This window comes from Microchirus variegatus, assembly GCF_963457635.1.
Source record: "Microchirus variegatus genome assembly, chromosome: 8".
Taxonomy (NCBI): domain Eukaryota; kingdom Metazoa; phylum Chordata; class Actinopteri; order Pleuronectiformes; family Soleidae; genus Microchirus; species Microchirus variegatus.
This window is the reverse complement of record NC_139809.1, coordinates 29,497,818-29,510,495: the sequence shown is the minus strand read 5'-3', so window position 1 is coordinate 29,510,495 and position 12,678 is coordinate 29,497,818. Positions and strand designations below refer to the sequence as shown.

Here is a 12,678-nt window from a genome sequence, read left to right as displayed (position 1 = left end):
GTTTTTGTCAAATTTTGGACCAAATTTTTTTTCTCCAAAAATGGTCACATTTTGGAGACATAGTATAGTATGATGCACTACATAGTATAGTATGACGTTTTTGTCAAGTTTTGGACCAGAAAAACGTTTTTCAAAAAAATTGTCAGATTTTGGACGACATAGTATAGTATGTCGTTTTTGTCAAATTTTGGACCAAATTTTTTTTCTCCAAAAATGGTCACATTTTGGAGACATAGTATAGTATGACGTACTACATAGTATAGTATGACGTTTTTCTCAAGTTTTGGACCAGAAAAACGTTTTTCAAAAAAAGTTGTCAGATTTTGGACGACATAGTATAGTATGTCGTTTTTGTCAAATTTTGGACCAAATTTTTTTTCTCCAAAAATGGTCACATTTTGGAGACATAGTATAGTATGACGTACTACATAGTATAGTATGACGTTTTTCTCAAGTTTTGGACCAGAAAAACGTTTTTCAAAAAAAGTTGTCAGATTTTGGACGACATAGTATAGTATGTCGTTTTTTTGTCAAATTTTGGACCAAATTTTTTTTCTCCAAAAATGGTCACAAACTAAAAAAGATGATGACCATGATGATGATGATGATGATTGTGGCAGCAGACGAGCCGAGTCTCTGACCTCTGCTGCCACGCGCAGAGACTCTAAGCCGACACTAGAGGGCGGTGGTGGATCAGCAGTGACGTAGCATCAACGACGACAAGAACAACATGACCTCAACTCTGAGAATCACAATCAGAGATACTTTAAATTAATTTTTACTGAACATCTGGGGGAAAATATTTAAGATTTATTCATGCACATTAACATTATGCACAAATAAAAGTTTCATATTTTGATTTGGGTAAAGATAGCTTTATTTTACCACTTGTTTATTTGTGTGAAGCGGACGTGACAAAATGTGGCAAGTGTGCAACTTACTCACGCGACTGAACCCGGAAAATCCCGCTTGTGTAGAAGCCATTTTTAATTAAATAAGTAAATACATGATGATGAAGGAGAAGGAGAAGGAGGAGGAGGGTCTGGACAGGAAGTGGAGGATGTGACCTTCTCCTTGGAGGTGAGGCTTGAACATCGGTGGAGCAGATCATCTTTACGTCGAGGACAAAGAAGAAGCGAGTGCACGAGTTAATAAACCTTTATTTATTTATTTATTTAAAATCAAATCAGCAGATTCAAAAACATTAAGGCAGACGAGCAGCGAGAATGGAATGTCTAAGTACATATATACATATGTATACATATATATACACATATATATAAAAAAAAAACCAGAGAAGACAATGGGAGTTGATTTTCAAACTTTCAAGGATTTCATGGAAACCCTGTGTATGCGAGCAGCACTGAGCTAAAACACACAATCGTTGCCCTCTTTGAACCCAGGTTCAATATCTGCAATGCCCTACAGGAAGCACAGGGGGCAGTAGACCCAATTCTTCCTCTTTCTCTACCGACTGCATCTCTAAACCAACAAAGAAGAATTAATGGGGTTAAAAATGGAGCCGTACAACGTCCCCCCGCGCACGGAGTGTGGCTATCGTGACACATGATAGTTGTGTGTCCGCGTTTGTGTGTGTGTGTGTGTTTACGAGTCGGTCTTCTTCGCCCACGCCATGTCGTCGCAGCGCGGTTTGTGACCCGTCGCGTACTCGATCAGCCGCTCCATCCGTCTCCAGAAGCCCAGCTGGTCCAGAGGATAGTTACACCAACCTGGAACACAAAGACGACAACAACAACCAGCTATTACACTGACACACTACACACACATGCCTGAGGAGGTTATAAATATATGATGCTTTAGAGGTGAGTACATTAATGTATGTATGGCTGCAGGCCAACGTACACATATACATATACACATGAATGCATGCATGACTGTCATGAGGAACCCCCCCTCCAAACTAACACATCTAATAACGTGCATCACGCCGTGACCATTCCAGATCACCGGTGTAAACAGGAAGTTGATTTCCCTCCAACCTAACTCTAGAAAGTTCTACTAACAGGAAACAACATTGGTGAAACGTGGGCTGTTAAGAACCAATAATGTTGGTAACTTTGCCATCGTTTTTTCGAAACGTCTCATCCATCGAGACGAAAATGCAGGGTTTTAACACGACCGAGGGCTCTTTGTGGAGTTCTCCCACACTCCAAAAACACATGCAGAGGTTAATTGGACACTCTAAATGGCCGGCAGGTGTGAGCGATCCTCTGTGTGTTTGCCCTGTGATGGACTGGCGACCTGTCCAGGGCGTCCTTTCGCCCCAGGTCAGCAGGGATTAGCTCCAGCTCCAGCTCCCGTCCCCCCCCAACGGTCCTCATGTAGAGGACAAAGCGGTAGACGACGAGTGAGCGAGAGAGTTTTGTAACTTCTCAGTTAGGGACGGGAATTTCACACATTTTTAGAGTCGATTGTCGAGGTCCACGTGTCAGCAGTGCGGGGGTGTCAACTATTCTACACTGTACTACTTCATTTTAGGCTCAAAAACATGGCTGTAATGTCCATTATTGACCATCAGAACAGCAATAATAAAAATGAGGGGCAAAAAAAAAGGAAAAAAAAAGCGGACTCTCCGCTGGAACGCGCGGCGTGCGTCGCCAGACGGCTCAGGTTTTTGAACCTGCGCTCGTTAGGTGTCCACCAGAGTGAAGCACAGTGATCCTGACTAGGTGAGATGCCGTCTTCATTTAGCCCTCGTGTTATGTCCCCCACCCCCCGTCCTAAACTTAAGCGCAACCTCGTTCGCACTGCACGCACGCACGAACACAGGCTTGGACGCGCACAGCCACTCGAGAGAACGAGCCGGTGACGCGTGCATCGCCATTTTCGTGCACAGCTTCTTTAACCTCCGTGGTCGTGATCTTTACGTGTTTGTGACGCTTCTGACTTTTTTTTACTATACATTTTTTTTGTCCAGGCGATCGTCGATCGATTTGTCGACAAAAAAGTCCCATCCCTATTCTCAGTTTTGTATTTTTTTGCGCACCAAAATCGATGTGTCTTAGCTGCCGTCTTCGCTGACCCTGTCCTTACACAATCCAGACGTTTGATTTCCTCTCTCGCTCCACTTCTCCCTTTTTTTGTTTTCTCCCCAAATCCCTGCTTCCGAAGCCCCCCGCTGTCCTCCTCCGCTCAGCCCCCCCCCCCCCCCAGCCTGTGAAGTCCTATTTGTTAGAACAGACAGCAGGTTAGCATTAAATATACATGGGGATTGTCAGCCGGTGGCGAACACAAAGGCAGCGAGGCGAGCCCCCAGTGGAATCCGAAACCTGGGCCCAGGCAGCAGCCAGGCTGGGGGGGGGGGGTGGGGGTGGGGGGACACGGGGGGGCCGTCAGTGTCCCCTGTGCCCACCCACCTCTCTAACTCACCGCCGCCAAACCACCTCCCACCACACATACACACACAGGTTAGAGACTGACGAGGAGGTCAAAGAGACGAGCACACACACACACAGATGCTCGAGTATGCAGATGTACCAGTGTGTACAAACACACACACACACACACACACACACACACACTTTACCAACCCCCTCAACTCGCTCGCTCACCCACACATCTGTCGTCCGCTGGGGCGCAGGGTGACGTACAAGCCGAGGCCCCCCCAGTGTATCCTCCCCTCCCCTCCCTCTCACCCAGATGCACACAGAATGCTGGATGTGTTACAGAGGCCTCGCGTCTCCAAAGACAAACACACGCAAATGGAACGTTGTCTTAGTTAGTTATTTATAAAGGAAGCTGACACACACTCACACAGACACACACTCGCAGAGAAGGACGCCATTTTACACTTGAATCTACTGAAAAGGACTGCGATCGAGATCTGGAGTCGCCGGCTCGTTCAGGTCGGCCAATCTAAAATGGCCGCTCACAACATCTATCTATAAAGCAAGTTGCGTCTGTCTGTCTGTCTGTCTGTGACAGACATATCTCGCTGACTGTTAGTGCTACTACTTTGCGGCTAACCTAGCGAACCTGTTTCTAAAGGTAAGCTAGAGAGGCTATGATTAGCATTAGCGTCAGGCTAACATAATACAAACACTGTGCAACCTCATTAGGCACTAAGCAAAATTTTTAATTTTCAATTGGCATTAGCGTAGCTACATGTTGTGACTGTCAGCCACGCAATCACCCTGATGCAATTTGACAGTGAGCTGACTTTCTTCAAAAAAACAAAAAGTATCTCGGAATGACTTGAAATTTACCATCATATTTGTGGACATTGCCCTGACCAAGGATCTGTTGAAAATATTTGCAAAACTTTTAACAAATAATTTTAATGAATTTTGAAAATCAGGAGATTATCCATTTGCCCTGATGCACTTTGACAGTGAGCTGACTTTCTTCTCGAAAACAAAAAGTATCTCGGAATGACTGGAAATTTACCCTCATAATAGTCGGCATCGCCCTTAACAAGGATCTGTTGAAATTATTTGCAAACCTCTTAAGGATAAATTTTAATGAATTTTTGAAATTCAGGAAATGATCCATTTGTCCTGATGCACTTTGACAGTGAGCTGACTTTCTTCTCGAAAACAAAAAGTATCTCAGAATGACTTGAAATTCACCATCGTAATAGTCGGGATCGCCCTGAACAAGGATCTGTTGAAATATTTGTAAACCTCTTAAGCAATAATTTTAATGAATTTTTGAAATTTGCGTTGTGCCTAATGAGGTTGCACAGTGTTTACGTTCCTTATCATGCATTACCATAACTGAAAAATCTTCCCACTATCCCACTATAGGAATACATATATTCCTACGGGCACTGCACTAGTAAATACTAATACTAATTATTATTGATATAGTATTAAAAAGTGGTCCAAAACATGACAGAAAATGTCATATGTGTCATACAAAAAGATCTGATGCTTCTGCAGCCCTAGTGAATTCCTCTCTTTGAAACTCTTCTTGTCGCTGCCCACCTCTGCTCTGCTGCTGTATAAACACAAACGCTCCCTCTCAGCCTCAGGACTTGCTCGAGAACTCACTACCAGATGAAGCGGCAGCGTCTCTCTCACCTGTGGTGATGCAGTAGTAGGTGTGGTGCGGCGAGGCGTGGTGTGGTGTACGCGGTGGTGTTTTTCCGCGGCAACGCCAGGTGCCAGTCCTGGAGCAGCGTGGTGGAGGCGTTTTGTATGCATCTGTTTTGCAGAATACATGAAAAAATAACAATAATTCTAACAATATTTTTTGTGAATTACAAGTCTAAGTTTCCCAGTTACAGTTTTTGGAATCCGTGTCAGTGGGCCATGAGTTTTATTTTATATTTTAATACTTGAAACCACCATTATTCCATTTGCCTTTGTGTGTAAAATGTAGGTGGAATCATTTTAATTGGGAAGAAATTGCAGATAAAATCATTATACTACACGTACAAACACCTTGATTGTACGACGTTTTCCAGTTGAAGTTATCGAGGCCGCCACCGTGTTTTTACAGTCGTCCTCCATGTACAGAGTCTGATACTAAATGAAGGCTACATATGTTTTCCAACACGTTATATTCACCTGCACTGAGAATCTTCTCCTCTAAAAGCTGCTAAATTTCACACGCTGCACCTTTAAAAAAAAAACACCTATCCCTCTATAACATGTCTTTGGTGTGTGGGGATTGTGTTGTCGTTGTGTGTCAGTGTTGATCCGAGTTGACGGCTGACAAACAGGCTCCGACTCCACGTGGACGCTCACAGTGTGCAGCCTTTCTTTTAAATAATTAAACACAGTAAAACAGTTAATAACGCGGCGGCGGCGGCGGCTGCTGCTGCCGCTTGCGTCTGTGGACGTAGATGAAAGTGAGTCTGCAGCTCTGTGACTCACTGCTGCCTTCGCTTTGATTTAAAACAGCGACCTCAAGACGTCGCCTCTCCCCGCTCCTCCTAACTTTGTCTGGTCGTCGCTCCACGCCGGCGAGAAGCTTGACACGACACGGTTTAGATGTCACCGTTAAGCGCGACATGACCCCGCGCCGCCGCCGCCGCCGTCACCGCCGCCCCCCCACTATCCTCCGCTGCCTCTCCGCTCAGTGCACTCTCACCTTCTGTCTCAGACCGTTAGCGGTGTGACATGACAGGTGTAGATGTCTCTGCACCTCCGTGTCCCCTCGTGATCTCTTGACTCCCCGCGGCGTTTGACATGACAAGGTGTGGATGTCACCTACATGTGGACCTTGTAATCTTTCCTTTTCCCTCGCTCTGCTCCCTTGTTCTCTGATCCCCTCCTGTTGACAACCAGCTGACCTCTGAACGTTTCCTTCCACTTCTCTTTCGTCTGTGACAGATTCGTTTCTACTCTTTCAATTTGTACGTCTGTAAAGTTTGTTTATTTTGTTTGAGGACGACCCAATGACACTTTGTTCTGTCCAAACAATACTGATCTATAGATAGAATACTATCTATGGAAGCCCGTTTCAGCCACTTGGCGAAAAAGTCGAAATTATGAGATAAAAAGTCAAAATTATGAGATAGAAAGTCATAATTATGAGAAATTAAGTTGTATTTTTGAGATTTTAAGTAATAATTATGCCATTAAAAGTCATAATTTTGAGATTTTAAATCAAAATTATATACACACATATATATAGATACTCTCATCTCATAATTTTGACTTTCTTATCTCATAATTTCAACTTTTTATCTCATAATTTTGACTTTTTATCTCATAATTTCGACTTTTTATCTCATAATTATGACTTAAAATCTCAAAAATACAACTTTAAATCTCATAATTATGACTTTTTATCTCTTAATTTCAACTTTTTATCTCATAATTTTGACTTTTTATCTTATAATTATGACTTTTTATCTCAGAATTATGACTTTATATCTCAGAATTATGACTTTCTGTCTTATAATTATGACTTTCTATCTCATAATATTGACTTTCCTATTTCATAATTTTGACTTTCCCATTTCATAATTTTGACCTTTTATCTCATAATTATGACTTAAAATCTAAAAAAAAAACGACTTCATTTCCCATAATTATGACAGCATCTGCCAGTTTTTTTGCGGAAACGGGCTTCCATAGATGTCTGCAGTCCAAACCACTTCATCTCCACGGACACAAAAGTTTCGGCAACAATCAAACAAACAAACAAACAAACAAAGTTCCCATGTGTTAAGGCTCTCAAAACCAAAACTACAACTGTGTGGCAGACATTTGTGATCCTCACTCAAGTCCTTTTACACCATTTATGTCATTTTAGGGTTTGCAGACAGCATTGGATTGTAGACCAATGTTGACAATGAGTATCGTATGAGCTCTAAAGATGTACAGTGCAGTGACTTCCCATGATCAATGGACTGAATCAACTGAAACACCCTTTAAAACATGAATCCAAAACTCATTCAATCAGCAGCAACTGGAGTTCGTAGTTTGCTTTTCATCCATACAAAATCAGCATTTTGGGAGCCCTAAAACCCAAATTTAAGAAAACTAAAACTCTTTAAACATCCATCCTTGCGTTTTTATGTAAATAACCAATATGGAACTTTGGGGGAAAACAGTTATATCATACCCTGTCGTCACCACCATCATCTTCTCCACATCTCGTCTGTTTTTGGTGCTGCAACTAACGATTGTTTTCACAATTAATCCAGTAATCGTTTGGTCCAAACCCTAACCCTAACCCTTGGGCCTGGTATATATATATGTATACAGCATTTAGAGTCGATATGGGGGAGTTTTTAGTGTGAATGAAGACGTTTTCACAACAATGCTATTTATAAAATACCTTTTTAAGAACAAAAAAGATTGCATAGGGAAAGTTAAGTTTGTGGGCAGTGCTCACTGTTACTGCAGTGAGTCTGTTGTCCATTTCCTACTCATTTGATGACCTTTGCAGAACGAGGACCTGCACGAATCAGAATCTACACTAATACATAATCCTGCGTGGTTGTCCTTGAATGCATCTTTTGTCCACACCACTGCTTTTACACCGTGCCTATAAATAACGATCACGGGCTGGTGAGGTGGGTCACATGTTTCCATACACCGGCGACAACTCCCACTCCTTTGTTGGCAGATCTGTGCAGAGCAGGTGAGATCTCGGGGGAGAGCGTCGCCCACACTCACTCCCACTCTCACCCCCACCGCAGTTTCTCGCTCACAGGTGATAATTATGTGAATGAGAAAATGTGTTTCGCACAGGATACAGGAACACTGGAGCTATGTGTGTGTGTATGTGTGTGTGTTTTACCTGGTGTGTGTGTGAGAAACTTGGCGGCCATGTGAGCCAGTGGAAGGACGACGATCATGCAGTTGTCTCCGTTGGTCTCAATGAAGTCGTGGCGAGTGAGGGCGAGGGTGGGGACGATGTGGTGCTCGCGGAACGGACGAATGAACGCCTGCACGGAGAGAAGGGAACAGCCTTTAGGCATTTTTAGCATTTAGCATTAGCATTTTCCCACAAAAACGACATCCTGGTTACCACGAGTGCAACTCGGTGAATAAAAGAACGACTCTAAGGAATGAGTGAATCAAAAATCGTCTCACCATACAGTCCTTGTGATTTATTGTCCTTGTGAGCTGCAAGCTTGTCCTCACGACTTACTACAGCGAACGATTATTTTCACAATCAATCGATGAATCGTTGATCAGTGTTTGTCAAACCTGGAAATGACGATGTTCTAGAACGTCTTGTTTTTGTCGACAAACCAAGACTTTTAATGATTTTTTTTGTTATGTGGAGCAAAGAAACTAAGAAAATAATTCACATTTAAGAAGCTCAAACAATCAGAAATGTTGTTTTAATCATGAAAAAAGCTTCAAACCAATTATTCGATCATTTAAATAGTTGACGATTAATTTAGTAATCGATTAATCATCGATTAATTGTTTCAGCTCTAATTATTTTCATAATCGATTAATCTTGCGAGTCATCGTTTGGTCCATAAAATGTCAGAAAATATTCACATTTAAGACCCTAGAAAAATCAGAGAAAATTGATCAATTAGTCATCGATTAATGGGCTAATTGTTTCAGTGTGTTTTATCCCAAATTTGACTCTCAATGGGACCATGATTTACAGACTGCAGGTTTAACTACTATTAGAATTGTGATATTATTTGTCAATAACAGCTGTGTTGGAGACGTAGAACATGACAGACATTGAGGATTAGAACTCAAAGACAATTGTTTTTCCAAAATTTGGATTTAAAAAACGATGAATCATTCATCCCTTGGTAATTAGCACTTTCCTACGACATGCATTAAGGCCCTTTATCCAGCCGGCTCGCGAAACCCGGGTTTTCTAGCTGCAGAAGCAAGAGCGCAAACCATTACGCCTGTGCACCCCCCCCCCCCCCCCGTCCCCCCAAAAAGGGAGAATGCATTAAATTTAAATAGAAAGTAGAACATTTTGAATAAGCAGAAGAAAAGCCGGTACAAAAACACAGGCTGAAAGTCACCGGCACGTCCTTTCTACTTCATTTACATTCACTGTAAATCAGAGGAACACAAGACAGACACTGGAAAGCATTGTTTACAAACCTCACACACACACACACACACCCACACACACACAGGGACTCAGGGGCGCCCAGCATCATCCCGCACAACCCCAAAGCTCATATCCAGCATCCTAATAAACCACAGAACAGCAGTCGTCTCACACAAACACATTCATACACAGAAATGACCCACACGGACGCACCGGGCCCACACACACACACACACACACACACACTCACACACAACTCAAAAATGTGAGCTTCAAACACACACACACACAGCAGCAAACCCCTCTTGCACTGTGCAGAGGCAGACACCTGTCTGTGAGAACATGGGGGTCTCAAATGAAAGACTGAATCTGAATATCTCCGGCAACAAAAGAGGACAAAAGGAAACGCGCGCACACACACACACACACACACACACACATGCACCGACAGGATAAAGGTAATTTATTTCCCCTCTGTGGTAAAAAGGGAAGGCTTGCATCTTCATTGCTACAGTGTGTGTGTGTGTGTGTGTGTGTGTAGCAGTGGACACATCAGCATGAAAACTCATTATTGTGCCCATTCGGAGCAATTACACACACACACACACACACATGCACAGACACACACCTATCTGCAAACATGGCTGCTAGGTGCAAAACTATCCAACTTCACAATTACATCCGTCTCCGTCCCCCTCCTCCTCCTCCTCCTCCTCCTCCTCCTCCTCCTCCTCCTCCTCCTCCTCCTCCTCAGCCCTCAGTCAGATGAAAGGCCCGGCTAAGCCGCGGAGGTCGTGCCGAGCTCGGGAGGGGCGTCAGGGCCGCCGGGTCGCCGCGTGCCCTCTAATCCCACACCGTTTAACGGCACCGACCATCGCGCGACATTCGTTAATCACCGGCTCACATCGGCCGTCGCCGCAGCAGTCGGCCGCCGTCCCACTGGCTGCACAGACACACCCTTCCACCCCCTTCTTTATGTCCTCCCGACCTTTTTTTTTTTTTTTTTTTAAACAGTATTTTCATCTCACTTTTTTGTCGTTGTATCCCTTTCATCCTCTTTCACTCTTTTCTGGCCAAAAAAATCTTCTTTATACCTTCTACAAAAGAAGAAGTTTGCTCTTCATGGCGGCCTCATTACAGACGCGTTACACTTCCAATAAAGACATAAAAAAAACAAAGGGTTTTCCATTTTCTAATCTCTAAACACATCTGGCAAATTTCAGCGTGGATTGAGCAGCGTTGGAAACTAACGAGCATGACTTTGTCCTCAAAGTGGATCTCATTAGAGAAACTGTTGAATCCTTGTTGAGTCAATTAAAGTTCAACCACATGACGATGATGATGATGATGATGACAAAGAGTTCTTAATACTATCGTGAAGGCAAAAAGATGTTCATTTTTAAATTTATATAAATATTTTGCATGACGAATGTCCTCGAAAACAATTATTCAATTTTTAACATCTTTGTTATATGGAGAAAAAGAACCACAAAATTCACATTTAAGAAGCTGAAAAATGACAAAAGTAGAAAATACTCACATTTAAGAAGCTGAAAAATGACAGAAACATGAAAATATTCACATTTACTGTACAGGTGCCATATGTAAGAATGTGGCCAAAAACAGTTACTACACTCAAATTCAAAATACCAAGGTCTCTTAGGTTTCGTTTTCTGACCTATCTGGCAACCCGTGGTTGCTCGGCAGCTGAGACTCTACTGACTGCAATGATTGGTAGACGGTGGTAGGTGGCGCCACATGTCAAAACATGATTTCAAAACATAAACATGATTTGCAGTCTGCAAAATACTTTTTTAAATGCAAATATTTTGTCTGTACTGTTGTTGTTGGTGAGTTCAGTTTGTTATATGAACATTATTCCTTAGTCTCTGTGACATATTAGGAGGATTTTATGGCCAGTTGATTTAGATTTATTACATAATGCACCTTTAAGAAGCTGAAAAAAGACAGAAACATGAAAATATTCACATTTAAGAAGCTGAAAAATGACAGAAACTGGAAAATATTCACATTTAACTAATTAATCAATCATCAAAATACAATTCTTTAAGTAATCGATTAATAATCAATTAAAGTAAAACATTATTTATCTTACAAATGAAGAAGTTTGATGGCAAAAACAGCGTTTAATTTACCGAAAATGGAGGTTTGTGTAAAAGGAATTATATACTCTTTTTATTTAATAGTGATTATAAAGTCTAATCCTAAAGTCCCAAACCTGGAAATGATGAGACTCACAAATGTCTGGTTTTGTCCAGGAAATATTCACATTTAGAGGTGCAATTATTTTCACAATCGCTTAATTGTTTGATAATTTTTTTCGAGTAATCGCTTGGTCCATAAATTGTAAGGAAATGTAGAAAAATATTGATCGGTTTAATTACTTTATTTGTGATATAGGGCAAAGAAACAAAGAAAATATTCACTTTTAAGAAGCTGAAAATTCAGAAGATCATTTTACTTCGTCAAAAATAGCTGAGGATTGATTCGATAATCGATTGATAAGTGATTCCTCGGATGATTGTTGCAGCAGATACATAGATACAGCAATAGTAAAAAACACATGCAGTGGTGTAAAAAAGTGAAAAGTCACCGTCTTATTATAGATGTACAAAGCCTCCAGTCGCAGCTGTTACCGCTCCACGACTTTCGCTTACAGAAAACGTAATTGACGCCGCGCTAACAGACTCTCACGACTCGTTACGACGCGCTCACGTCCGCGTTTACGCTCCCACTCGTCGTCTATAGAACGACAGTTCCTTCAAAGACTTCTTTTACAAACAAAGGCAACAAGAGACTAACAGATAAAAGCATATACACACGTATACATACATACATATATATGTACAGTTCGTACAAAAGACGTTGAGTAAACGACGGAACAAACACGACGACAAAGATCGCGACTGGCTTCAAACGTTTGGGCCGGCTTTGTTACGGCAGCCACTATTAGCCTCAGGTGTTCGCCATCGTGCTCGTCTTTGATATTCAAAATAAGCTAAACTGGGAGCACGGGGGCCCCTGCTTTATTGTGTAAAAAACACAAAAACACAACTGACACACACACACACACACACACACACACGGGCCCATTGTCATTGCCTCTGTTGTGCATTCTTCTTTTTCCCGGTTTAAGTCTTTATTAGAAGTCTCCTACGGTGTCCGACACACCATGCAAATTTGCGACCGCCGCTG

The 12,678-nt window shown here is 42.2% G+C and overlaps 1 protein-coding gene across 1 annotated transcript in view; it reads right to left on the bottom strand.

Annotated features, from left to right (window-relative positions):
* Nucleotides 1-1,605: 1,605 nt before the first annotated feature.
* The window catches only part of LOC310931205 (plasmanylethanolamine desaturase 1), a gene marked incomplete at both ends in the record, with an annotated part of 31,070 nt that continues 19,997 nt past the window's right edge, over nucleotides 1,606-12,678 (bottom strand). The window contains 6 exon segments of the mRNA XM_083894315.1: nucleotides 1,606-1,730; nucleotides 5,043-5,088; nucleotides 5,091-5,105; nucleotides 5,108-5,165; nucleotides 6,181-6,328; nucleotides 8,221-8,368. Coding sequence (XP_083750441.1) covers nucleotides 1,606-1,730; nucleotides 5,043-5,088; nucleotides 5,091-5,105; nucleotides 5,108-5,165; nucleotides 6,181-6,328; nucleotides 8,221-8,368 — 540 coding nt within the window.